Source organism: Quercus robur, chromosome 10 (genome assembly GCF_932294415.1).
Source record: "Quercus robur chromosome 10, dhQueRobu3.1, whole genome shotgun sequence".
Taxonomy (NCBI): Eukaryota; Viridiplantae; Streptophyta; class Magnoliopsida; order Fagales; family Fagaceae; genus Quercus; species Quercus robur.
In genome coordinates this window covers 52,807,886-52,833,559 of record NC_065543.1, presented here as the reverse complement: position 1 = coordinate 52,833,559, position 25,674 = coordinate 52,807,886, and the positions used below count along the sequence as shown (strand labels likewise).

The 25,674-nt window shown below is 34.0% G+C and overlaps 2 protein-coding genes and 1 non-coding gene across 3 annotated transcripts; all 3 read left to right on the top strand.

The window, feature by feature from the left end:
• The first annotated feature begins 6,227 nt into the window (after positions 1–6,227).
• Positions 6,228–6,330, top strand: LOC126704480 (U6 spliceosomal RNA). The gene has a single exon (XR_007648194.1). It is a non-coding gene; the product is annotated as a U6 spliceosomal RNA (small nuclear RNA).
• An 818-nt stretch (positions 6,331–7,148) lies between these two features.
• LOC126702357 (probable inactive purple acid phosphatase 27) lies at positions 7,149–13,365 on the top strand. Its single transcript, XM_050401050.1, has 12 exons — positions 7,149–7,445; positions 8,351–8,442; positions 8,641–8,710; positions 8,814–8,936; positions 9,144–9,236; positions 9,401–9,530; positions 9,949–10,030; positions 10,112–10,244; positions 10,907–11,112; positions 11,205–11,330; positions 11,833–12,136; positions 12,920–13,365. The coding sequence occupies exons 1-12, from the start codon at positions 7,263–7,265 to the stop codon at positions 13,223–13,225; spliced, it is 1,848 nt and encodes a 615-aa protein (XP_050257007.1). The 5' UTR covers positions 7,149–7,262; the 3' UTR covers positions 13,226–13,365.
• A 3,843-nt stretch (positions 13,366–17,208) lies between these two features.
• LOC126702358 (probable inactive purple acid phosphatase 27) lies at positions 17,209–24,108 on the top strand. The gene is made up of 12 exons (XM_050401051.1): positions 17,209–17,664; positions 18,116–18,207; positions 18,465–18,534; positions 18,636–18,761; positions 18,958–19,050; positions 19,542–19,671; positions 19,858–19,939; positions 20,027–20,159; positions 21,243–21,448; positions 21,554–21,679; positions 22,697–23,006; positions 23,628–24,108. Exons 1-12 carry the CDS (start codon positions 17,494–17,496, stop codon positions 23,931–23,933), a joined length of 1,845 nt encoding a protein of 614 aa, XP_050257008.1. The 5' UTR covers positions 17,209–17,493; the 3' UTR covers positions 23,934–24,108.
• The last annotated feature ends 1,566 nt before the right edge of the window (positions 24,109–25,674 follow it).

Genomic DNA, 25,674 nt, shown 5'->3' with positions numbered 1-25,674 from the left:
CTCGACGGTAACTATTTCACCGGTCAGATCCTGATCCAGTACGGATAATGGCAGTTTATTGAGTATTTGGCGGTTTCTGGCAACGAACTAGTCGGCACTATACCTGCCGAGGTTGGAAACTTGACTGTTGTTCCCCTTAAATGTTTTTTTATTTTTATTTTTATTTATACAGATTTTTCTTTTTTTCTTTAAATTCTGAAATTTATTAAAAAAAAAAATCAAAACGATGTTGTTTTGGCTCAATTAACGGCAGCTCTTAACTAAGTTCTAATGAAATCTTGCATTGACAAAAATTGAAAGTTAGAGGATTGAAATGACAAAACTGAAAGTTAGAGGACTAAAATGAAAAAGACTGAAAGTTAGAGGGTTAGTTTTACATTTTTGCTTGGTTATTAATACCAAATAAATAAGGAGATCTTGAATTTTAGTCATGAACCAATTGCAACCCGCGTGATGCGAGATAGTATCTGATTATTTTGAAATTAAATAAAATATATAATTTTTTAAAAAGTATTCATAAAATTATATATTAGGACTGTGGGGTCCAATAATTTGTGGCCCTGACCCATTTTTGCGTTGGGACCCAAGGCCCGAGCCGAGGAAGGCTGTAGCCGAGGATAGGTAATAAAAGCCCAAATAGTCTTGAGATACAGCCGAGGGTGATTCTATCCTCGGCATATTCGGGGTCTCCCTGGAAGGAAGGGCAAAAACGGTATAGGAACAGTCTGGGAAAAAATCTAAAATATCTAGGTCAATGGAGAAGGGTATGCTGGATAGTATAATGACCAAGGACAAAGGGAAAGCTGCCCTTACTGCCATTCAGTACTCTGCCCCTGACAGAGCCACACTCTTCAGCTTTTACAACCACCCCCAACCACTCTGGGTATGGGCTGATGGGACAAGTATTAGTCCTGGAAAATCGAACCCCACACGCGGACGTTGGATAAGGGACACAGGCTAGTATAAAAGGAAAATTAAGCAATCCGAGGAAAGGGGCTGGGAAAAATGGCCAAAAACCAGAACCTCCCAGCCCGCCTCCAGGAGAAAGACTCCTAGGGCAAACATGATTTAGATTATATATGAACACCACGGAAAGCCACCGTCTTGTGACCAAGGTCTAGCCTTTCAAACCCACGCTCTATAAATGATATTGTTTGGGCTTTTTTACGTGCGAACCCAGATCGTTTTGGGTCGTTACAAATTGTGTCCTTACAATTGGCGCCATCTGTGGGGAGGGCTTGTGTGTTGGCATAGGCGGTAGGTCGAGACAGTCCCCTTGTCATTTCTAAACAGCCGGTTGTAGTGTTCTAGCGTAAAGTTCCATTAGGGGCTACGTTTCTTCACTAGGGGCTGCGCCTTGTAGCGTCAGCAGCGCGGATGGTTCTAGGGGCTTGGCCGAGGGGCTAGTCCCCCTAAACCAAGGTCCCACGCCATAGCCGAGGGGTTAATTCCCCCCAACTACTTAGAAATCAAGTTTTGGACAGAACCAAGGTATTGCATGGTCCTCGGACTCAAACCTATGGGGAAACCAACTACTTAGAAATCAAGTTTTGGACAGAACCAAGGTATTGCATGGTCCTCGGACTCAAACCTATGGGGAAACAAACTACTTAGAAATCAAGTTTTGGACAGAACCAAGATATTGCATGGTTCTTGGACTCAAACCTATGGGGAAACCAATTACTTATCAAAATCAGGTTTTGGACAGAACCAAGGTATTGCATGGTCCTCGGACTCAAATCTATGGGGAAACCAACTACTTAGAAATCAAGTTTTGGACAGAACCAAGGTATTGCATGGTCCTCGGACTCAAACCTATGGGGAAACCAACTACTTAGAAATCAAGTTTTGGATAGAACCAAGGTATTGCATGGCCCTCGGACTCAAACCTATGGAGGAGTCAGCTACTTAAGAAGAATTCTAAGTCGCTCAGTTCTCGGACCAAATACCTGAAAAGGTTAAGGCTATGAAAGTTATCAAGAAGATGGCGAAACGCCTTATTACTCAGCGACCTACAGGGGCTGTACATTTTGGGTTATACATCCTCGGATGATTACTTCCTACACGGCATCGAGCATTCAGCCATCACCTCGTTCAAATTTGGAGTATACAACCCATTTTCATGTCGGCATCGAGCATTCAGCCATCACCTCGTTCGAGTTTGGGGTAGACAACCCATTTTCAGGTCGGTCTTATTGTGCACGATACCTCTAATAAGTTCATAATGACATCTTTTTTCTTAGTAAGGGATTTCGGCTCTAAGTATTGTTTTCTCAGGTCGGCGTTATTATGCCAGACAACCCTAATAAGCTCATCATAATATCTTTTCCTTTTCTTCTTAATAAGGATTTCAGCCCTAAGTATCATTTGTTCGATTCGGTATTACTAAGTCGGATAGTTTCAATAAGCACAGAGCAAAATCTTTTTATTAACTGAGATTTTGGCCTTAAGCATCGTTTAGAGTATAGAAATAAAAAAGAAGTCGCAAAGTAGTGCATCTATTTACGACATAACCATTTCAAAAAGAAGAGATAGCATATACGAAATGAAGATATGATGACTTTTATTAATATAAATGGGTATTACAGTGTACAAAGAAGGGCTTAAACAAGCCTATATAGAAAACGAGTTACAAAAACAATAAAAAAAAAAATGACAAACGAACAGCCAGAAATCTTTTTAAGCTCTGCTCCCAAGCCTTTCCAAATTCTGCCCCAGTAGCATCCATATTGAGAGGAGGACCTTCCTTGGTGGGAGAGGAGAAGAAGAGGAAGAAGGAAAAGCACTAGGATGGATCTGGTGGTGGAAAGAAGAAGAAGGAGAGGCAAAAGGAGGCACCAGTGAAGGAAGAGAGGAAGAAGCATGGATACTTTGTCCCTGCGTCAGCCCTGACTCCTAACACGCTGGTGCCATATTAGCTGTGCTCATAAGAGAGCGGCTGGTACTGATAATGGGTGACCCCAGCTCAGTCGCACCAAGGGTTTGACGCGACGAGCCCCTGCTTCGGATTTTGGCTGAAAGGAGGATGAGAAGTATCTTAAGTCTCTGCCATCCCTGCCCTGACCGAGCCATTTTGAGCTTCACCAGAACGTAGCATTTCTGGGAAGGGTATGGTCTCTTCATTCCCACTCCTATCTTGGACGTATCACAATTCAAGGTGTAAGCGAGCAGATAAGGGGAACTCTGGGGGAGGCTAAGGGTTTTCAGACTTTAGAAGGATTGAAGGGTCTCTGTGTAATGGAGGTAACCTCTTGCTTTCCTTCTTATATGAAGGGCAAAACGGGAGGCATTTAATCTATCCAAATTTCCAAGAAAATCAGTAAACAAGAATATGCCCACTCCACTTCCCCACGCCGTCAATAACCGTCGAATTTAAATGGTCTCGTAAAGGGAAATCATTAAAGGCGCGTTTCGGATAATGAAGCGACAGGAACGCATCATGAATGAATTCAAAGGAATGTCTCGTAGTTCGGTACGTTTCCTGGATAGATGAAGAGACACCCATATTGATGAAGGGCAGATCTAAGCAGACCGCAATAAAGGCGTGGCATTACCAAAACCCTCATCTCCGACCAAGAGGTCGGACAGCAGGATTTTGAGGGGCTATTGTGGGTCCAATAATTTGTGACCCTGACCCATTTTTACGTTGGGGCCCAAGGCCCGAGCCGAGGAAGGTTATAGCCGAGGATAGGTAATAAAAGTCCAAATAGTTTTGAGATACAGCCGAGGATGATTTTGTCCTCGGCATATCCGAGGTCTCCCTGGAAGGAAGGACAAAAACGGTATAGGAACAGTTTGGGAAAAAATCTAAAATATCTAGGTCAAATAGAGAAGAGAACGCTGGATAGTATAACGACCAAGGACAAAGGGAAAGCTGCCCTTATTGCCATTCAATACTCTGCACCTGACAGAGCCATACTCTTCAGCTTTTACAACCACCCCCAACCACTCTGGGTATGGGTTGATCGGACAAGTATCAGTCCTGGAAAATCGAACCCCACACGTGGACGTTGGATAAGGGATACAGGCTAGTATAAAAGGAAAAGCAAGCAATCTGGGGAAGAGGCTGGGAAAAATGGCCAAAAACCAGAGCCTCCCAGCCCACCTCCAGGAGAAAGACTCCTAGGGCGAACACGATTTAAATTATGTATGAACACCACGAAAAATCCACTGTCTTGTGACCAAGGCCTAGCCTTTCAAACCCACGCTCTACAAATGATATTGTTTGGGCCTTTTTACGTGCGAACCCAATATGATTATGGGTCATTACAGATCGTGTCCTTACATCAACAATAACAAAAAGAACCATTAGCACAGGGGGGGAAATGGTTAAACAATAAAAAAAAATCATAGAGAGAGAGAGAGTATTGACTTTTTTGCCGTGAACAACTTGGAAGGAATAGGGGAGAGAGTTGGAAATGAAGTAAAAATAAATTTATAAGAAAATCAAGTTGGAAGAGGAAGGGTGGAAGTAGATGAAAGGTTCAAAAAAGTGAAACCATAGAATTTATGAAGATATGATAAAGGAAATTTAAAAATTTATAAAGGAAATCAAATGAAAAATTTAAGAAGTTAATGATTGGAGAAGATAAAAATTGAACTAAGAAGACAATAGTTGAAGAAGATGAAAGGTTGAACAAAGTAAAAATTCCAAAAAAAAAAAAAAAAAGGCTACAAATGATGTGGTACAAAAAGAGCTTTGTAAAATTTGTTTTAAAGCTTCCATTATTATATGATAGTATAGATAGACATGTATGCATATTGTTTTTGGTTTTGGATTATAATTATCTAAATTAAAGTAGATGAATTTGTAAAGGCAAGGTTATATATAAAGTTAAAACCGCCCAAAATGAATTTGTAAAGACAAGGTTATATATAAAGTTAAAACCTCCCAAGATGAATGTGTAAAGTCAATCTACTTATATATTTAATATATTTTCAAAAAAATATTTATACATTTAATATTGTCAACAAAATTTAGGAATAAAAATTAAATAAGAATAAGAATGATTATGTAGTCAATGACATGGCGGATAAGGTGGCATAATATGAACATAGCAACATTAAATGTTATGATTCATCTTTTAATAGTATATAGATTTATGGTATTCATCTTTGCTTTTTTTTTTTTTTTAATTTTTTATTATTAAACATGGGAGTTTCTAGTGTACATGACATGCTTGCCCTACACAATACTGTTAGGGAATTTTTTAAAGATTAGTGACCAAACTTTTGTAACATTCCTGACATCACTCTAATTGACAAGCATCTCATTCCTAGGGAAAAATGAAAGTTTTTTCTTGGTGTCCAATAGATTATGGTATGCAAATATTCATTCTTACCCTTGTATTGACAAGCTAGAAGCCTAGAACCCAAAAATCATGCTCATATTTTCACCAGTGCCTAAGTGTCATGTTGGCTTTTGGACGCTGCATAGAGATGAAACTGTTCATAAGTTTTTGACATAACATTGAACTCTTTTTCATGGCGTTTGATGTCAAATTATTCCTCAATATTCATGACATGCATACCCTGAGACTGGGGACTTTCGTTGGCAAACTTGTGTTTCTTCTTCAAACTAGTCTGATCTAAATCTAATATTAAGTTTTGAAAATTGATGCACCTAAAATATAGAAGGAAGATACTAAATTTAAGGAAAATTTTATTATAAAGGGTCTTATTAACAAGCATTCTAATTAAGGGCATTGGGCGCATAAGTAAAGGACTATTAAATACTCAATTATGAGCAATCAAATGAAAACATAATTTTCAATGATTTATTGGCTTATATGCATAAACTCACTGCCATTATATGTGCTTTTCTTGATATTGTACATAGAAAAAAAAATAGTGAATTCATATGAAAGTAATAGGTTTACACTTATAATCGATCACATTAAAAGTTATAGAATAAAAGTTGTGATTTTAAAATAACTCCTACTTGATTGCTTTAAATTTAATTATCCTCAACAAAAAAAAAAAATCATCCATGCAACCAAATACATGAATTTAAGCGAAGCACACCTAAAATATTGTGAACAATAAAGTGTACTCTGTGTAATGTGTTCCCAAGTTTCAAGCCACGTCTGCCGTGCGTCCACCATGACTAATAGTGAAGAAATGGAAAAGCAGCGCATGTGATACAATACCTCGAGGCTCGAGTCCCACATCGGTTACTTAGAAAGCAGCTGAAGAGTTTATGAAGCGTAAGGAAAGAGTAATACATTGTCCCTTCGGGGACATCCGATAAAATTGGAACGATACAGAGAAGATTAGCATGGCCCCTGCGCAAGGATGACACGCATAAATCGAGAAATGGTCCAAATTTTTTTATACCTTTTCTGCCCCTCCAATTTAAAACGCCATTTACCAAAACGCCCTTAAGTGTGTGTTTGGTTCCTGAGTTTTGCTTTTGCGTTTTGCGTTTTGCTTTTTTTTTTTTTTTTTTTTTCTACACACGTTTCAGGGGACAGGAGTACTGTTCAGTACTGTTTGACCGTTTTTTTTTACATTTCTGTCAATCAGTGGGCTCGTGTACTGTTCATGGACCCACAAATTTCATTTTTTATCAATTTTTTCATTAAAAATTGGTCTCATAGCACTATTCACACATTTAAAAATTATTTTGCTACAATGTTTTCAGTTTTCAGTTTCAGCAAAATAAATTTTATCCAAACACACCCATAGAAGTTACAATCATGAAATACAATTACTTTTTGAGCAATGTTAGATACATAAAATTTTTCACAAATTTTTCAGAACAGTTGACATGATCAACTTTGATTGGAATTGGCATCACTTTCGCCTGTGTTCACACTTATAATACTTTTGTTATGCATCAATTACAACAATTCATGTCAACAATTTTGAAAAATATTATACATATCTAACCTTTTTTTTTGTGGTTACTTTCTGTCTTTGGTCTGAACAAAAGAAAGATAGAACACCAATTTCCTTATCTTTAGTCTGCAGCCACTCAGAAAATTCAACACGCCAATTCATTAAATTCAATCACAATCACAATCACTCCTTAAGAAAGGGAAAAGCAAGATGACTCTCACATAGACTTGTAGTTCTCCCCAATAAAAAAATTTCCACGCGTCAAAATAAATACATATTAATTTTCTTGGTAGCAACTAATAGAATATACTATACAACAACTATAGGTTGACAAAATAGAGGAACAAGAAAGAGTCAACATATGATGGATGAGACTTCATTGTTGAACATTGAGGTTTGGACAGCTTTTGTCACGTAAAACTATGGAGAGCTTACTGTCCTTGAAAGTTCCCTTGATACTGTTGTTTCTGGTGCATTGTGTTGCAGCTCATGGTAGACATGGAGTTGGTGAACAGCCGCTATCCAAGATTGCCATCCACAGGGCTCTCTATGTGCTTCACGAGAATGCGTCTATCAAAGTGGAACCTGCTCTTCTTGGCACCAAGGTGACACTAATGATTTTTTTTTTTTTTTTTTTCCCATGTTCATTCAATGGGTGTAGTTCTATGAGTTGCTTTGATGGTACTATGATATGAAATTTTGGGTTCTGTTGAGTCACATGGAACTTGGAATAAAGAGGTTTACATTTGTTGACTTTATAAAGTTCTTGATTGGTTATTTGAGAAATGATAGGAAATAATGAAAGCAACTTTAATAACATTTTTAAAAAAAAAAAAAACTGAAAATGGACAGAAATATTTTACAAAAGAACACTTCTTGGGCTTATCATCTCTGTTTCTCTCTCAAAATTTCTCTTTCTTGATTTAAAAATTGAATTGAGGGTAAAATCTTCAAAGGAATGATTATAAAAATCCAATACCATATCAATCTTATCAGAATTGTTTAGATCATTAACATAGGTTGATATGTTATATTCATATCATAGTACAAAGCTAAATTCTTATGATATTATTACATTTATTCATTTTAACTACTTCCATATATAAACATTTGAACTTGAATCAGTTACATCTGCCGTATGACTATTAGCTTTCATTTAAGCCTCTTTTCTCTTTGTAATTAACTAATTATATACTGACTTGAGATATAGCTTAGAAATAGATCCCACTAGTTTAAAGCATAGGCCTCTCTCCTTGAAGAAGGTATCTTGTGAATCCGGCATTTGCATTTCTCTCTCACATGTAGGTCTGTATGTTCCACTTGTTTTGAGAGATATGATACATATGTTGGATGCATAAGATAATTATTGCTTTCCCTGGTTTGTCATGAGGGAGTGATGTCTATAGTAACCATATCTATATGAGTAGCTGGATCATATGTTTCCCCAAAGCTACATCCTTGTGTTTTAAAAAGCTGATGTGATGGTGATGTCTGATGGATTTTCATGCAGGGGGAAGATTCTCAGTGGGTAACAGTGGAACTTAAACACCCTGAACCTTCTCAAGATGATTGGGTTGCAGTTTTTTCTCCTGCAAATTTCAAGTAATGTTTTCATTAATGCCTGCCTCTTAAGAATTTCCTTGCTGATTTTTTGTACATAGTTTGACTGTTTGGAATCCTTGTAACTTGGGTTATAGAACCATAATCATGGATGTCAATGTTGATGAAGGCATGTATTGTAGGGTTTTCTATTATCTGATTATGAGCTTGTGGATTGAATAAGTCATTCTATTATTGCAGCTCATCTTCCTGCCCAGATGATGATGAGCCAAGACAACAGGCTCCATATATATGCTCAGCTCCAATAAAGGTATGTATTATTGCAGTATGGATTATGCTGAACTCAAATAAATTACGAACCATTTGAATTTAACTCGTCGAACGAATTTCATAATAATTGTTTTCATTTTCAGTACAAGTTTGCCAATGATTCCAGTGCTGGGTATACAACGACAGGGAAGGCAACTTTAAAATTTCAATTAATTAATCAGCGGGCGGATTTCTCATTTGCATTATTCTCAGGTGGTTTATCAAATGTAAGTCCTTGACTTCCTGTTATTTGTTGCTTTGTCGTCAATTTTATTCTTATTGTTCAAAGCTTCATATGGTGATAATTACTTCTTACAAGTTGTTTGTGTTGTCCTGGCGCAATTACTTCGTTTCTTTTAATTCTCAAGCCTAAATGATTCATAAAAACCAAGGATACTTCAAGTGTAGACTAAGTTTGTATTGCTGTATTGCAGCCAAAACTGTTGGCAGTTTCAAATATCATAACTTTTGCCAATCCAAAAGCACCTCTTTATCCTCGCCTCTCTCAAGGAAAGTCTTGGAATGAAGTAAGTTCAAATTATGGTTTTTTTTTCCCCTTTTTAATTTTCATGGACATCTGGATATTAATTCCTCCTAGCTAAATTATTGAACACTAATCCAAATAATATCGATTGGAACCTGGACAAGAGGCTATAACATGCCAGTAACACATTATTTTGCTGTTATGCAGATGACAGTAACCTGGACAAGCGGCTATAACATAAATGAGGCTGTGCCTTTTGTTGAGTGGGGTCTTAAGGGAGAATCTCAAACTCAATCTCCTGCTGGAACGTTGACCTTTTCTCGAAATGCAATGTGTGGTATGATCTATTTCCTCCTCTAATTATGTTACTGTGATGATTGTGATCATCAACGTAATCCATTGTTCTAGAGAAAAGCTTTAATTCTACCTTTCTTGATTATTTTCTTTCAAATGAAAAACCAGTTCCCCTAGCAAGCTTTTGTAAGGTATCATATTGAAAATCCATCCATGCTATGACTTTATATGTCACAGTTGTGGCTTGATTGTGCTCCTATTTCCATCCTTAAGCAATTGTTAAATTGTTAATGCCCGTTATCTAAATGACACTTCGGTGATTCCCTGAATGAGTTTAATTGACCTTGGCATTATCTACTTCTTTAACTTGTTCAGTGATCTGTTATTGACAGTTTGACTGAGCATATTATTAAGGAGAGAGGTAACATCATACTAACAAAGTTGATATTTTCTTTCTGCAGGTGCACCAGCAAGGACAGTTGGTTGGCGTGATCCTGGTTTCATTCATACAAGTTTCTTAAAGGAATTGTGGCCAAACACACCGTAAACAAATTAACTAACAAACTATTTCATGAAGTGCTTAGATAATTCTTATTAAGATTCTGATGATTATTTTTTATTCAGGTACACATACAAACTTGGTCATAGGCTATTTAATGGTTCATTTATCTGGAGCAAGTCTTATTATTTCAAATCATCTCCGTATCCAGGGGAGGACTCATTACAGCGTGTTGTAATATTCGGTGACATGGGAAAGGTAATATTAAGAAAAATGAGTTGTAGAAAGTATTATCAGTGAGTAATGAGCTCCCCTCTACTACTAAAGTTTAATTCTTGTTCCAAATTCTCTTGATACTTTTAGTGAAAGTTAATAAATTATATTCTTTCCTCCAGATTTCTAAACTTATTCCATATGAATGGTGAAAAAACATGCATCGAGTGACATCTTCCTTACAATGCCTAGTAAATCAACTAAAAACAATTATGAGTTAAACTAAAATAACAGTCATTATTTATAGCATTCGGTGAGTTTATAATCTCTAATTGTGAATAGATAGAATAACAATTTCTTGCCCTATGCAATCAGAAAACATGAAATCCTGGTAATTGTTAATCACATATGCACTATAGCTGCTCCTCTAAATCTCTTCTTACTAGCGGTTGCTCTTCCTTTGGTTCGATAGATCTTCAAAACATTCATGATTTTTGTTTTGTTTCTCATATTGTAGAGAGTATTCTCTCTTGTAACTATCAAGTATTCACTACATAGAGAATGTTGAATGGACTATAAAGGTAGTTCACATCATTAAAAGTGTGGTCCTATGACAATAAGCTCTTCCTTATAGCTAGTTAGGTAAGCATTACACTCTTTTCCACTTGTAAACAAGGAGATTAAAATTTTTGTTTCACATGTTTCAGGCTGAACGTGATGGTTCAAATGAGTACAGTAATTATCAGCCAGGGTCACTCAATACCACAGATCAACTCGTCAATGACTTAAATAATATTGACATAGTTTTTCACATTGGAGATCTCCCATATGCAAATGGATACATCTCACAGTGGGATCAGTTCACTTCACAGGTCGAGCCCATTGCATCAGCTGTACCATATATGATTGGAAGGTTCGCATGCCTGCAATGTTCTTTCCTTTGCATGTATAATACTGTTATAAGTTTGAACTATCTTTTTGGATTTACATTTTGTACTCCTACAGTGGCAATCATGAACGTGATGTACCAGGGACAGGATCCTTCTATGACACTAATGATTCAGGTGGTGAATGTGGTGTTCTTGCAGAGACCATGTTTTATGTTCCTGCTGAGAACAGAGCTAAGTTTTGGTAAGTAGTTTGAACTCTTCCAACAGTTATTAAGTTTTAGTAAGTAATATGAACTCTCTCTGAGTTTTAATGGGTGCAATTTGGAGAAATATTTTAGAAAGAATAAATATGAGTCAACTATCAAACTTAAATTAGCTTAAAATTCTACAAAAAGAACTTAAGGTATGGTATCTGGGCAGAAGAAATGGCATGGCTAATGACCACAAGAATTGTTGTACCAAACAATGAGCAAGTAGGTTGTCTAGTTCTAGTTAATCAGGACATGGCATTATGACATACATTTACATATGGCATGTGAGTCTATCCAACATAACAAACCAAGTTCCTTGATAGTTAATCACCTCAAGCCTTGTAATTGATATCAGAAAATTCATAGAGAAAGTGAAACTACTAATTAAGTGCCAGTTTTTATAAGCCTTTTATGTACTACACTGTGCTTGCATTGTGAAACATCAATGTCTCCAAAGATCCCTTTGAAAATCTTGTTGACTGGTCTTTACAGGTATTCAACTGATTATGGCATGTTCCACTTCTGCATAGCTGATAGCGAACATGATTGGAGGGAGGGTTCTGAGCAGTACAAGTTCATCGAAAAATGTCTTGCATCAGCTGATAGGCAGAAACAGCCATGGTTGATCTTTGCTGCTCATCGAGTTCTAGGTTATTCCTCCTCATATTGGGAGGATGGCTCATATGGGGAGCCCATGGGAAGGGAAAGTTTGCAAAAGCTCTGGCAGAAGTACAAAGTGGACATTGTATTCTTTGGCCACATCCATAACTATGAGAGAACATGCCCCATTTACCAGGTATGGACAAGATTAATGTAGGTGCATTATCCTTTCCATCAAGTCTTTGAGGATTAATATCAACATTATACAACTGCATGAACTTCACACCATACTTTAAGGCTGTGAATGGCAAGAATTTGTTCCTTAACCGCTTCCAAAGAAAAGTCCTGAGAACATTTGGACCCTAAGCTGGTAGTAAAGAGCTACTCCTTAGGCTTAGAGTTAGTAATAATATTTGGTATTTTGTGTGCTGTGCATAGGTTTTCAAAGCAATCATACATTTCGGTACCATCTGATCTAGATATTAATGATAGTGACATGATGGTTTTGAAGACTATGTAAGTACACCAATAAGTTTGGGAAATTCTTTGGGGCTTTTTCTTCCTTTTCTTTTGGTGGAAAAATAATGTTAGGAAAATGCTCAGGTTTGTTGCTTCTCACAATTGGTAACATAGCTTTTGCTTAAAAATCCTGTGTTTGCAGGACAAGTAACCTAGTTCTACTGGGATCAGAAAAGGGTTAGGCTAGGTTCCCTGTAAATACTTTCTGATGTTTAGTATTGTACTATGAATATTAAATAAATTTGATTTCTTTTACCAGAGATTGCTCTATTTTTGAAACTGAAATTATTTATATTTTTTGTTTTGTTTTAAATATTGCCTAATGCTTAACTCTATTACAGAACAAGTTCTTGATAACCTTTCAAGCCATATCTGTTGTACTTGCTCCAATTGTCACACCAATTTTTGATAACTTGGCTAATATTCTGATATGCTTAATGTTTATATGTGTCTGATGCAGAACCAGTGCGTGAATACAGAAAGATCTCACTACTCAGGTACCGTGAATGGAACAATCAATATAGTTGTTGGAGGAGGAGGAAGCCACTTATCTGATTTTGGGCCAGTACAGACTAGTTGGAGTCTTTTCAGAGATTCCAACTACGGTTTTGGTAAACTGACTGCATTCAACCACTCATCCCTTCTTTTTGAGTACAAAAGGAGCAGTGATGGAAAGGTATATGATTCCTTCACCATTTCAAGAGACTACAGGGATGTGTTGGCCTGCGTACATGATGGCTGTGAACCAACCACATTAGCTACATGAGTTAATATAATTCAGCATTGTACTTGAAAATAAAATGGTCCTCCATTATCAATGCAGTTTTGATGTTACTACTACAAAATAAACAGAAAGTTATGAACTTCAGTTATGAGTTTATGCTATTCACCCTTGCTTCTCTTTGACATGGAAATTTGAAGTTTACATGCTGGCCCTAGACTAGGAATAGGATGGAGAGGTCCAAATCATAGTTAAGATTTTACCTCTCATATCTAATAGTGTTCTTCTCCCAACAAAAAAAAAAAACCTCTTAAGTGTTTATACTAATTTCAAATGACATGACATAGGGTACATCTCTAAATTTGTAAAATTTAACTGAACAATGAAATTGATTCATTTAAAATAGAGAGAGGATGCTTTTTTCTATAGAAAATACCGGGAAATTTTTAATTTGATAAGAAACTCATTCCTAAGGAAAAGTGGAATTTTTCTTATTTGCAATAGATTATGGTATTTATGATGGAAAATATTCATTCTAACCTATGTATTTATGGCTCAAAGCCCATTATTATTATTATTATTATTATTTTTAATCATTGCTTCATATGGGCTGGCCAATAGCCTTGTATTCAGTTGGTAGACACTTTTTGATGTTTTCAAGAGAAACATTTAGGATTCAAATGCTTGCTCGTTTGTTGTAACTATAAAATTATTCTTAGAATTTTTTTTAAGGAATTGAAAAATAAAATTTGAATATTAGTTACTCCCCGTTATCAATTCCTTAATGCATAGGTGTTGTTAAGCCTTAAGGGATGTTTGACAAATCACACAATTGATTATTTCAATACGAGCTAAACGAGAAAAAAAAAGTTCTTTTTTTGCTGAGAGAAAAAAAAAAAGTTCTTTTTTTGCTGAGAGAAAAAAAAAAAAAAAACTAGTTCTTTTGTTTACTTAAAAACTATTATGTATAAATAAATCAAACTATATTAATGATTTTTTTAAACGAACTATATTAATTAATTAATTAATAATAATAATAATAATTAGTGGGTCACTTGAGACTTTAAAAAAGCTTTCCTTAAAATAAATTAACTATTTCCATGAGTCACATGACAATATATATGCGCGCGCGTGCACACACACACATATATATATACTAGTCGCTAACCCGTGCTATGCACGGAAATCTACCTATCTGTGTGGTAAACTAAAATGATTTTATAAAATTTTAAATTGATTAAGAAACTACATTATTGCATGAATTGCTCTTGTATAACTTCAATTTGTGTTACAATTTGATAAAGAAGTCATTGTTTGAATGTGCAATGACTTACGAAAAATATTAAAGAATAGTTCATGACTATAAACCTATAACCATTGAAAAGAATCAAAAGATTAAGAGCTTAAAAATTATAAAAATATATATGTGTGTGTGAAATATAAGAGAAAAATTTGTTACACTCAAAATAATAATTCATGGTTATAATCATTGAAATTTTCCAGATAGTTTTAGATATTACAAAAATATAACTCAAAAAGTCAGATGTTAAAACTAACACAAAAATTCAGATGTGAAAACTTCCAAAATGCCAAAAATATATGACTATTCAAAAGAGAAAAATAAGAAGAAGAAAAAAGCAAATGAACCTATAAAGTAATAAGTTTTAAATTTTAATGGGTCTAAACTTTAAACAATGCAAAAAAATCACATGTTAGGTTGTGTTCCTAGCAACCTTGAAAGAAAAAGTAAAGGGAAAAAAAAAACCATGAAATACCGTTAAGCAATAAGTTTTAATGGGTTTAAACTACAAACAATGAACAAAAATAATCATAAACAATCATAGGTGCAGGATTTGGTTACCTAGATCAGATGGTTGTAAAAAACAACCTTTTAACATTGATTTAGGGTTATGCAAAAGGCAACATAAATGATAGAAAATTGTTTTTACGTTGTCTGCTATGCCAACCATCTAAATATATTAATTCCAAAAAATATTAAATAAAATAATTCCTAGAATTATATGAGATAATTAAGAAGAACATCAAGCCCTTGCGTGGATGTCATTTGTGGACGGCTGTCCATCAGTGCAATTCATAGACTTTGTTGTTAATAAGACAATTGAGTTCAAAACTAAAAGCGATTAGGTGGCCTTTGTACTATAGGATTTGTTCTCGTTGAAGAATCAACTTGCTTATTACCATGGCTTCAATTTGATATGTGTGTTTTCTATGTGAAAATTTGAGTGAGTATGAAGGGTTTCAACCTTGGTAGAAGTTTATATTTGTGAAAATTTTTGTTATAGAATTTTAGTTGAAATAGAATTTTCAAGTTTTTGAAACATATATCTAATAGAGTTTTATTTAAACTAAACTATTGTAGTACTTGATAAGATATAAAACCAAAAATAAAAAGAATCTAAAATAAAAAGAAAAAGAAAAAGAAAATAGTGATGACATGAAAAATTGTGGGAGCTCTAAAGGCTTCGGTTTATATATATATATATATATATATATAGATAATAAAAAGATATATAATATATTTATGGTATATTTTAAATTACTAGAACTTTTTGTAACAGAATATTAGTTGAGGTAAATTTAAAAACTTATCGAAACTTTTTTTTTTTTTTGAGAAACAAAAAATTTATTGAAACATAGGTATAGAGTTTTGTTTTTGTTTTCAAAAAAATTTGAAAACAATTTTCAAAAAATTGAAATTGAAATTAGTTTTTAGATAATAATTTTTATATTATATGTGTTTAGCTTCCACTTTTAAGAATAATTTTCAAAATACTAAAAAAAAAAATTTAACTGGGAGATCATTTCTATTTTTGAATTTTTTTAATAAAAAAGTTTACAAAATATAATGTGTAAAATATGGAAATTACTTTTTTTTGTTTGTGGATAATGATAAAGGAATAGAGCTTATGTATTTATTTATTTATTTTTAATAATGATGAGTTTCAAATTTGAAGTGTAAGAATTTTTTTTTTTTTTTTTTTTTTTGGTGATAAAGAATATGGAGATTATTTTTTTTTTGTGGATAATGATAAGGGAAATAAAATTTATGTACCCTCTTTTTTATAATGATAAGTTTCAAATTAGATATATATCTATATATAGTGGATAATGATAAGGGAATAGAGCTTATGTACCTTTTATTTTTATAATGATAAGTCTGTTTTTTTTTTTTTTTTTTTTTTTTTTTTTTGTGATAAAGATGAGCTTCTTAATTTAAAAGACAAAAGAGTTTGCACAAATATGTGGGGTCTACTGTTTTTAAGTTATTTACAATTATACCATTAAAAACATTTTTTGTATATTGAAAGCATCCTCTCAACCAATTTCAAAATCATATTCTAAATAAGAAAAATATAATACATTTTTCATAAAATGATATTTAGAAAATATCAGCCAAACAATAGATTCAAGTATGAGACCCACCGCTTTATGAATTGCAAAACAAAAAATTATATTTAAATACTCTTACTAATCAAGCTATTACAAATTTATTGAAATTTTAGGTAAGAGAGTTTACATAGAGTAAATTTTTGGTAATAAAGTTTAATTTAAAGTAAAATTTTTAAATAATTAATGAATTGTAGACACTTGTAGTAGAGAGAAAATAAACCAGTTAATCATTAAGACATTTAAAACTCAATTTATTATATATATTTATATATATATATATATATATATAAATTTGAACTTTCCCAAGATGCTCTTAAAGTCAAACTGTCAAAGATGGCATAAAATGATAAAATAAAATCAAACTAATCATTTTTTGAATGCTATAATATGACAATAAATATGAATTAATATCGTAACAGTATAATAAATCAAAATAAAAAATCTTATTCTATTAATATGACAATGAATATAGTAATTAATATCCCAATATATATATAAAATAAATATTTTTAATTTTGTTTATTATTTGTTGACATTATTCTTTTCCTTTTTATTTTTTTGTTTTTTTTTAATAGTACAAACTTCCGATCTATATAAAACCTGCGATCAGTTCTCCAGCAATAGATACGTTCGAAAGTCTGAAACTCCAAAGTCCAGAGAGTTTGAAAGATATGAAACTACAGAGAAATTACGCTACCATAAGCAGACTTTATCTGTTTTCTCGTATCTATATAAAAACAGACCCACGAAGTCCACTCGGATTAGATTATTCTGGGAATCTTAATGGCATAAAATCTAAACGCTAATTCTTTCTGCCTATTTATACAAACCCCACACACCCAACAGAAACAAAATATAGAAAATCACACATTTTGCAGTTTTTGTTTTGCAGAGAAAAAAAAATGGAGAAAAGTTTATTGCTTTTGGTGTTATTGAGCTTCTTGGGCTTGGCTTTGGCTCACACTAATGGTTTTGGAGAGCAGCCATTGTCAAAGATTGCTATTCACAGAACCACTCTTGCTCTCAACAACAATGCCTCCGTTATTGTCAGCCCTTCTCTTGTTGGCTTAAAGGTACAGTTTTTTTTCATACACTATGCTAAAGTTTATGTATCAACATTCTGCTGTATTGTGCTTTCAATTGTGTGTTATAGTTGTGTGGGTCATTTACTTTTTTGGTGTGTCAAATTTATGAACCATTAAGCATTGGAATCTGATTGATTGATGTGTAACCAGAAATCACAGAGTGTCAAATTTTGTGACCTGCTATTTTTGGCACCCCATTTACACCATGATTAAATGGTTGCAAATTTGAAGTGGTTTGGTATATATTGTAATGTTCCATCTATTATCTTATTTATTGGGTGAATCTTTATAAGTTGACTAAGGACTATAGTATTGGTTTTTGAATCTATTTGTAATATAAGAATTTGGATACTGTGTTTGGATTTTTGTGATCATGGTACTTTACCATTTTGTGTGAGGTGCAAAGCTTGTGATGTGTTTCTGATTTATATGATTACAGGGTGAGGATACTGAATGGGTAACTGTGGACCTTGTAAGCCCCAATCCGTCCTCGGATGATTGGATTGGAGTTTTTTCTCCTGCAAAATTCAAGTAATGTGCATCCTTGTTAATATGGATTATTTATTCATTATTATTATTTTTTAAAGGTGAACATGTTATAATGGTATAACAGAATATGACTTACCACTTCTGTTTTTTCAACAAGAGAAATTTTCATCCCCTAATTTTCTTTGCAACTACAGTTGTAAAAAAAGAAAAGGAAGAAGCTATTTATTGCTACATAAATAGGAAATTGTGCATGATATATTGTTTCAGAAATTGTAATTTGTTACAATTTGATACTGCAGCTCATCAACCTGTCCACCTGAAAATGACCCAAAAAAACAGACTCCTTATATATGTTCATCCCCGATAAAGGTTTGTACGATGCAATTATTATAATATTAAGATCACAATGACTTATTACACAATTTCATTTATACTTCTCTGACCTATTTACATTCAATTTGTTGTTCCAGTATATGTTTGCAAACCACGAATCCAATTCACAATATGCAAGTACAGGCAAAGCTTCTTTGAGGTTCCAGTTGATCAATCAGCGTGCAGATTTCTCCTTTGCTTTATTTTCAGGCGGTTTGGCAAATGTGTGTTCATGATTCTTTGTTCTGTTCATATGCTTTATAGATATTCCAATCATTTTTTTGTTTCAAACTTTACTTGTAACATACATCTTTCTGAAGGGTTTATAGATCCTATATATTGTACTACTACTATTTAACCTAATCATGTAGATTATTCTACCATCTAGACTAATTGTAATTACATAACTGAGTATTGCAGCCAAAACTGGTGGCAGTTTCAAATTTCATATCATTTGACAATCCTAAAGCACCACTATATCCACGCCTTGCTCAGGGAAAGTCTTGGAATGAGGTAAGTTTATCTTAATTTATGGTTCCTTGTTAAATCTTCTCTTGGACATTTGATTATGGGTTCCTAAGCTATGTATTTGTCAAAATTAAATCTACTGGTTTTAGTATTTTTTTCAACAAATACTAATTAAGTTCAAAAGGACATTGATTTATTTATTTTTATTGGTAATAAACATGTGGCTGGTGGATCTTGAATCCCTGACCTCATATTCCACCTCGCTCTTACAAGGTGAGGTGCTGTTTGAGCTAGAGCTCATTGGCAAATGGACATTGATCATGGGTTCCTAAGCAATATAGTTGATACTAGTTTTAAGATAATAATTTCCTATCACAGTTCCCACTGAATATGTTTTCTCCTCTTATTCTTGAAAACTTTCCTTGGTTAATTGTAAATCTTTAGATGCTTGATGGTAGTACGTTTAACTATAATCCTGGAAAGTTGTGTTTTGTTGTGACATGTGCACTTATGCGTGCTTTTTATATTTTATGCAGATGACAGTTACCTGGACAAGTGGCTATGACATAAATGAAGCAGTTCCGATTGTTGAGTGGGGTCGGCAAGGAGAAACTCAGAGTCGATCCCCAGCTGCTACATTGACATTTGATCGAACCAGCTTGTGTGGTATGATTCTTTTCATTTATATCATGATTGCATCATGCTGCCAATTTGCAATTTCTTGATTTCTGATAGATTTTGAGCTCTGTGGAGCACAAAATCTTATCAACCCAGACTTCTTTTTATCATGAAAGTTCTATAAATGCAGTATGTATGCCGGTTGCATAAGGATATTTCCTTGCTACCTTGCAGGTTCACCTGCACGGACGGTTGGCTGGCGTGATCCTGGTTTCATACACACAGGTTTCTTAAAGAACTTGTGGCCAAACTCTGTGTAGGCATTTCAGGATTCCTTTGATGTGAAAGTATTATGACAGGTTGACTTTATCTGTTCTAAACATTGTTATGATGTTATTTTCAGGTACACTTACAGGGTCGGCCATCTCTTATCTAAAGGTTCATATATCTGGGGCAAAAACTATTCTTTCAAATCATCCCCCTATCCTGGACAAAACTCATTACAGCGTGTCGTAATATTTGGTGACATGGGAAAGGTAGTATTCCTTATTGACTAAAAGAAACTTATAACAATATGGCAAACAAAAATGAAAATAGTAGTTATCTTTTTGAAGGAGAAATTCTTTGTTACCTAGCCAAGTATTGCGTTAGAATATCTTTTAACTATAACATTAATGACAGCTTGGGTTCCCACATACAATATAGAATTGATGAGATGTGACATTAAAATGTGATTTTGACCAACAGAATGATTATATCATTCCTTACTGCCTTCAAATTCTCTATATTTCTATTGTCTTCATATTATGGCCCATATCCTAATTCACAAACTTTTAACGCTGTTGGCCAATATCCTGGAGATAACCAGACTGGAAGAATTTTACTATCATCTAGATTTTCAGATATTTGATAACTGAAATGCAATGGTCATGATACTTCTCTGCATATACCATTTGTGTCCATCCATCTGGTATTGTTGCCTTGATCCTTACTCTAAAGAGGGTTTATTTGATTTGAAAGTCAGTAACTTTTTTGGGTTTGCTTCATGTTCCTCTTGGTCAAATGGCTTTTCCACCTGTGAGTACCACAACTGTGTATACTATAAGGCATTATAAATGCTACTGGTTTGCCAAACTCACACAGAGGTATCATTTCATGCTTTTGTTTCAATGATAAGAGATACACTTATGTCCGATTCAAAGCTTTCTTTTCATGAGGCTAGTGGTGAATGATTAAAGTTAGTTAAATCTATTAATTTATCTAAAGATATGATTAAGGAAAAAATGTTATATATCTATGACTCATACCACATTTTATACTTATATTGCAAATGAGCACCTAGTAATTAATTGGCACCACTTGAAAATCTATGTTTGGAAATAGGAGGATAAGACTGTGAACTACTTCATTTTCTGGTTGTTGAACTATAACAGAATTGCATTCAGTTAGGTTGCTAGAGACTCTTGCTAAAGATTCAAGGCTCAAATGCAAGACTTTCCCATACATTTTTTGTTTGTGTTGTGTTGTGTTGTGTTTGTTGTTGAAATAAGAATCTGATTCAATTGAGTTTCAAAATTGACACGTGTAAAATAATCAACATTTCTTTGTATGTCCTTCAGGCAGAGCGTGATGGCTCAAATGAGTATAGTAATTATCAACCAGGATCACTAAACACAACTGACCAACTTGTCAATGACTTAAATGACATTGACATAGTGTTCCATATTGGAGACATAGCTTATGCGAATGGATACATCTCCCAATGGGACCAATTCACTTCACAGGTGGAGCCCATTGCATCAAAAGTTCCATATATGATTGCAAGGTTTGTGCAATTGTTCGGTACTTTTATCCATCTGAATGTAGATTTTGCTTTTATATTTTACTTTATGAAACTGATTGAAGAATCTTCTTTTGATTTCTCCTGCAGTGGTAATCATGAGCGCGATTGGCCAAATACTGGATCATTCTATGACAAGACGGATTCAGGTGGGGAATGCGGTGTGCTAGCTGAGACCATGTTCTATGTTCCTGCAGAGAACAGAGCTAAGTTCTGGTAAATTGCATGTGTTCTTTATATTTATTTGAAGCATTTATAGTAGTCTCAAAATAGTGGATTGGGCTCAAAGATGCATATACAATCAAATGAACCTCCCTATAAAGTTGTAAAGATAAGCCTCCTTTTGAACTAGCAGCACATACAAGAGCCAGCCTACATGTGATGGCTTGTGACAAGAACAAGCTACTCCACCCTAAACACCTGGGCATTGCCCTTAGGCACCAAGTGAGCTTTGGGCAGAGTCAGTATGTTATGGGCCTTATGGCACGCACCCCATGGCAGCTAACTCTTTGTTTCCTTAGGTTTGAGATTGCATTAATAGAAAGAAAGTTGCAACCATTTAGGATAACAATTTAAGTATACAAGCTATATACTAAACTACTCCTGCAATAAAAATCAACGATACAATGATAGATGGTCTACTCTTGAACTCTCATCTAATAACATCCAAGAAATTAAAGAACTGTCAAACTTAGTTTATTCTCTTTACAAGAAGCTCATGTCCCTTAAATGTTGTCTTATTTTTTCCTTCCAATTAATTCACATAAGACATGATGGAACCGCATTCCAAACTTTATTCCGGAATGGTTTTTGTTTCCTTTTCCAAGTTTGAAGCATATCATACACTAATCTCAGCATCAGCCATCTCTCCAAATACCACAAATGCAAAAGTCTATAGTTCCATCTAACAAGACTACCTATTATTAGAATTCTCCCTAAAACCACAGTCCAAAGAAATTTGTTAAGGGGCATGGCAAATAAATAAATTGTATATTTTCATAATAGTACATTTTCAACCTTGATTTATTTATTTATTTTTAATTAATATATCCTATGAAGCTGGAGGCACTTTTGTGTTTGGATATATTGATTAAAATGGAATCTTATCCTTATCAGATGTGATCGAACAAATCAGTTTGGTCAATTGTTTTCAACATTGCCTTCTTTGCTGTCAGTTCCTTTTATTTTAAGCTGTTCTGTCCAATTCTTAAATAAAGTCTCTGAATGCGCAAGGTACTCCACGAACTATGGCATGTTTCACTTCTGTATTGCCGACACTGAGCATGATTGGAGGGAGGGAACAGAACAGTACAAATTCATTGAACATTGCCTTGCTTCGGTGGATAGACAGAAACAACCATGGTTAATCTTTGCTGCTCATCGTGTCCTTGGGTATTCCTCTGACTATTATTATGGCCTGGAGGGTGCATTTGAAGAGCCCATGGGAAGGGAAAGCTTGCAAAAGCTTTGGCAGAAGTACAAGGTGGACCTTGCTTTTTATGGCCATGTCCATAACTATGAAAGGTCATGCCCTATTTACCAGGTAATGACAATGCCAATATTATGTAGGTTATATCAAGTTCATGCAAACAAGCTTGATGATATATGAATCCATGCATGTACTCATATTTGAAAGTAGAAGTCATTAATTTCACTGAATTATAGAAATTATGCCACTCATAGCACATTATCATTAAAGTGCTTAATCACTGGCTATAGCAGGCCTATTGAAAAATTTGATTTCCATTCAAAGATTGAAAGTCATTAATTCCACTAAGTTATAGAAATTGTGCTACTCAGAGCATATTATCATTAAAGTGCTTAATCATGGTTGTAGCGGGGCTATTGAAATTTAGTTTCCATTCAAAGATTGAATCCACTAAAAAATATATAGGGAATCTCCCCAAAAAGAGGCTGAACCAGCATGAACCCCTCTAAAAAAAAAAGATAAACTATTCTTGTTACCATATTTCAATAACATGCATCAAAATAACATTTTCTGTAAGCAACTCCTGGGGCAGGTAGCTTTGCTTATTTGGTAAGCCAACTTTTGGTTTAGCTTTAATGTCCTCGTCATATGAATCCCTCACAATGCTATACTGAGTTTCAGGATCACTTCCATTTCCTTCCTCTAATGTGTTATTGTTAATTTGCTGGTGTGTAGAATCAATGCGTGAAGTCAGAAAGGTCTCATTACTCGGGTCCTGTGGATGGAACAATCCATGTTGTTGTTGGAGGTGGAGGTAGCCACTTATCAACGTTCAGTGGAGTGACACCCAGATGGAGCCTTTACAGGGATTACGATTATGGGTTTGTCAAACTGACGGCATTCAATCACTCCTTTCTCCTCTTTGAGTACAAGAAAAGCAGTGATGGAAAGGTATATGATTCCTTCACAATAGCAAGGGAGTACAAAGATGTCCTAGCTTGTGTGCATGACAGTTGTGAACCAACCACTTTAGCATCTTAAAAACTTAGAATTCTTTTGAGGATACACTTAGATTTTTCAGCACTGTAAACTATTCTGAAAAGAATAAGGTTGCATTATTTACTTATTTATCCTCCATCTAGTTGCATTATTTTTCTTGGTAATATATTTTGTTTTGATATTCAAAAAATATTTTTGATAATAAAGTGGGGTTTGATTCGTTTGAAAGGAAGTCATTCTACTGTGTTATTATTATTAGTTCTATAATATTTATATTTTGAGGAATAACGTTTGGGATGTTTTCTACACTTCTAAACAGTCCAATGGTTTAGCCCATGGGCTTGGTGTCTGGACTGCTTTGGATGTTTTTGATGGGCTCAATTTCATCTATATTAAATCCTGACTTGGGTTTTTTCTTCTCAGTAGTAGAATGGAAATGACTAATGTGCACAAGCTATTACACACAAAGTTGTGTGCGGTAGTTTTTTTAAATTGAAATCGTGACTTGAAATAATTTTGTGTGTAATCCATAGACTGTGATAGACATTGCTCATAGTAGAATTAAAAAAGATTTGGCGTAGCAATCTCAAGACTCAAATCATAGCTTTATTACAAAATATTCACATGCGCATCATAGGAGATGATGACATTGACAATGGAAATGAACATTTGGAAGTAATTCTGTCCCTTTGCTTGTTTTTCATGGATTCCCACCCAAATTACGATTTCTTTATTTGATAGTGCTCGAAAGAAACAAAAGACTGTTCATTTCATAGTTGTTGATATTTCACTTTCAAATGGCCCACTATTGATATATTTTTTTTAAAACACTAATCACATCATGCCATTTCAACGGTTTGTAATTTTTTTATATTTATTTATAGAAATTGGCATTAGAAATCTTATAATTTAGAGGTGTAACTAATTAAGCTCTATGGTTTCAAAAGTAACAAATTAGATATTGGAAATTTTTAAAAATTGCAAATTAATTTGTGAGATTTAAAAAAGTAAGAAATTAAATCTCAAAATATTTGTGTGGAATGGTATTGTACTTAAGGTTTAATAAATTATTTTTCAAAATTTTAATTTAATTAATTTTGAAACTATTAAATTTAATTTGTTACATCTCTTAAATGATAGGGTTTAATATATATTATTACTTTAATGAAAAAATAAATTGAAAATAGCATGGGGAACTTTGAAACAGGACACATTTTAATTTTTGAACTTTTACCTTTCTTATCTTTGAAAGGATATTATTTATTTCATAGTTACAGAAACTATATATAGAAGAGCTTTTACCCTAATTTTAATAATATTTGTCTTAAAAAATAACACTTTTCCCATATATTTAGGTGTGAGGAATAATAATATCCGGCTATTTCTTTCTCATGGTAAGTGGACCTTTGAAATTGTTGTCCGAAGGATTCTATATCAAATGTGGAACATGTGGTATCCAGATTTTGATGTGATAGTAGAGATGGAGTTGGCCCCTCCTCCCCTTCTGGATAACCTTTGCTTGATTGTTTTTTAAAAACCATAAAATTCAAATTTATGGTGGTCCACTCTATAATTAATATTCTTGTATCGTCATGCTAATATGCTAATTGATTTTTGGTATAAACAGAGTTTGAATCTCATATTACTTATTAAGAAAAAATTGATATCTCTATTATAATTGAATCATATGAAATTGAGAATACTCCATAGATTGTGAGTCCAATGCTCTATGAGATCCACAAAATTTGTAAGTGACCCATTTAATAAGATGTGCTCATGAGAT

Bases quoted from the DNA above. Each gene is read 5' to 3' on its own strand.
- LOC126702357 (XM_050401050.1), top strand. From the start codon at position 7,263: ATGGAGAGCTTACTGTCCTTGAAAGTTCCCTTGATACTGTTGTTTCTG. The intron at 9,531-9,948 runs GTATGATCTATT...TTCTTTCTGCAG, and splicing joins TTCTCGAAATGCAATGTGTG to GTGCACCAGCAAGGACAGTT. The intron at 10,031-10,111 runs GTAAACAAATTA...TTTTTTATTCAG, and splicing joins GAATTGTGGCCAAACACACC to GTACACATACAAACTTGGTC.
- LOC126702358 (XM_050401051.1), top strand. From the start codon at position 17,494: ATGGAGAAAAGTTTATTGCTTTTGGTGTTATTGAGCTTCTTGGGCTTG. The intron at 18,535-18,635 runs GTTTGTACGATG...TTGTTGTTCCAG, and splicing joins TATGTTCATCCCCGATAAAG to TATATGTTTGCAAACCACGA. The intron at 23,007-23,627 runs GTAATGACAATG...GCTGGTGTGTAG, and splicing joins GGTCATGCCCTATTTACCAG to AATCAATGCGTGAAGTCAGA.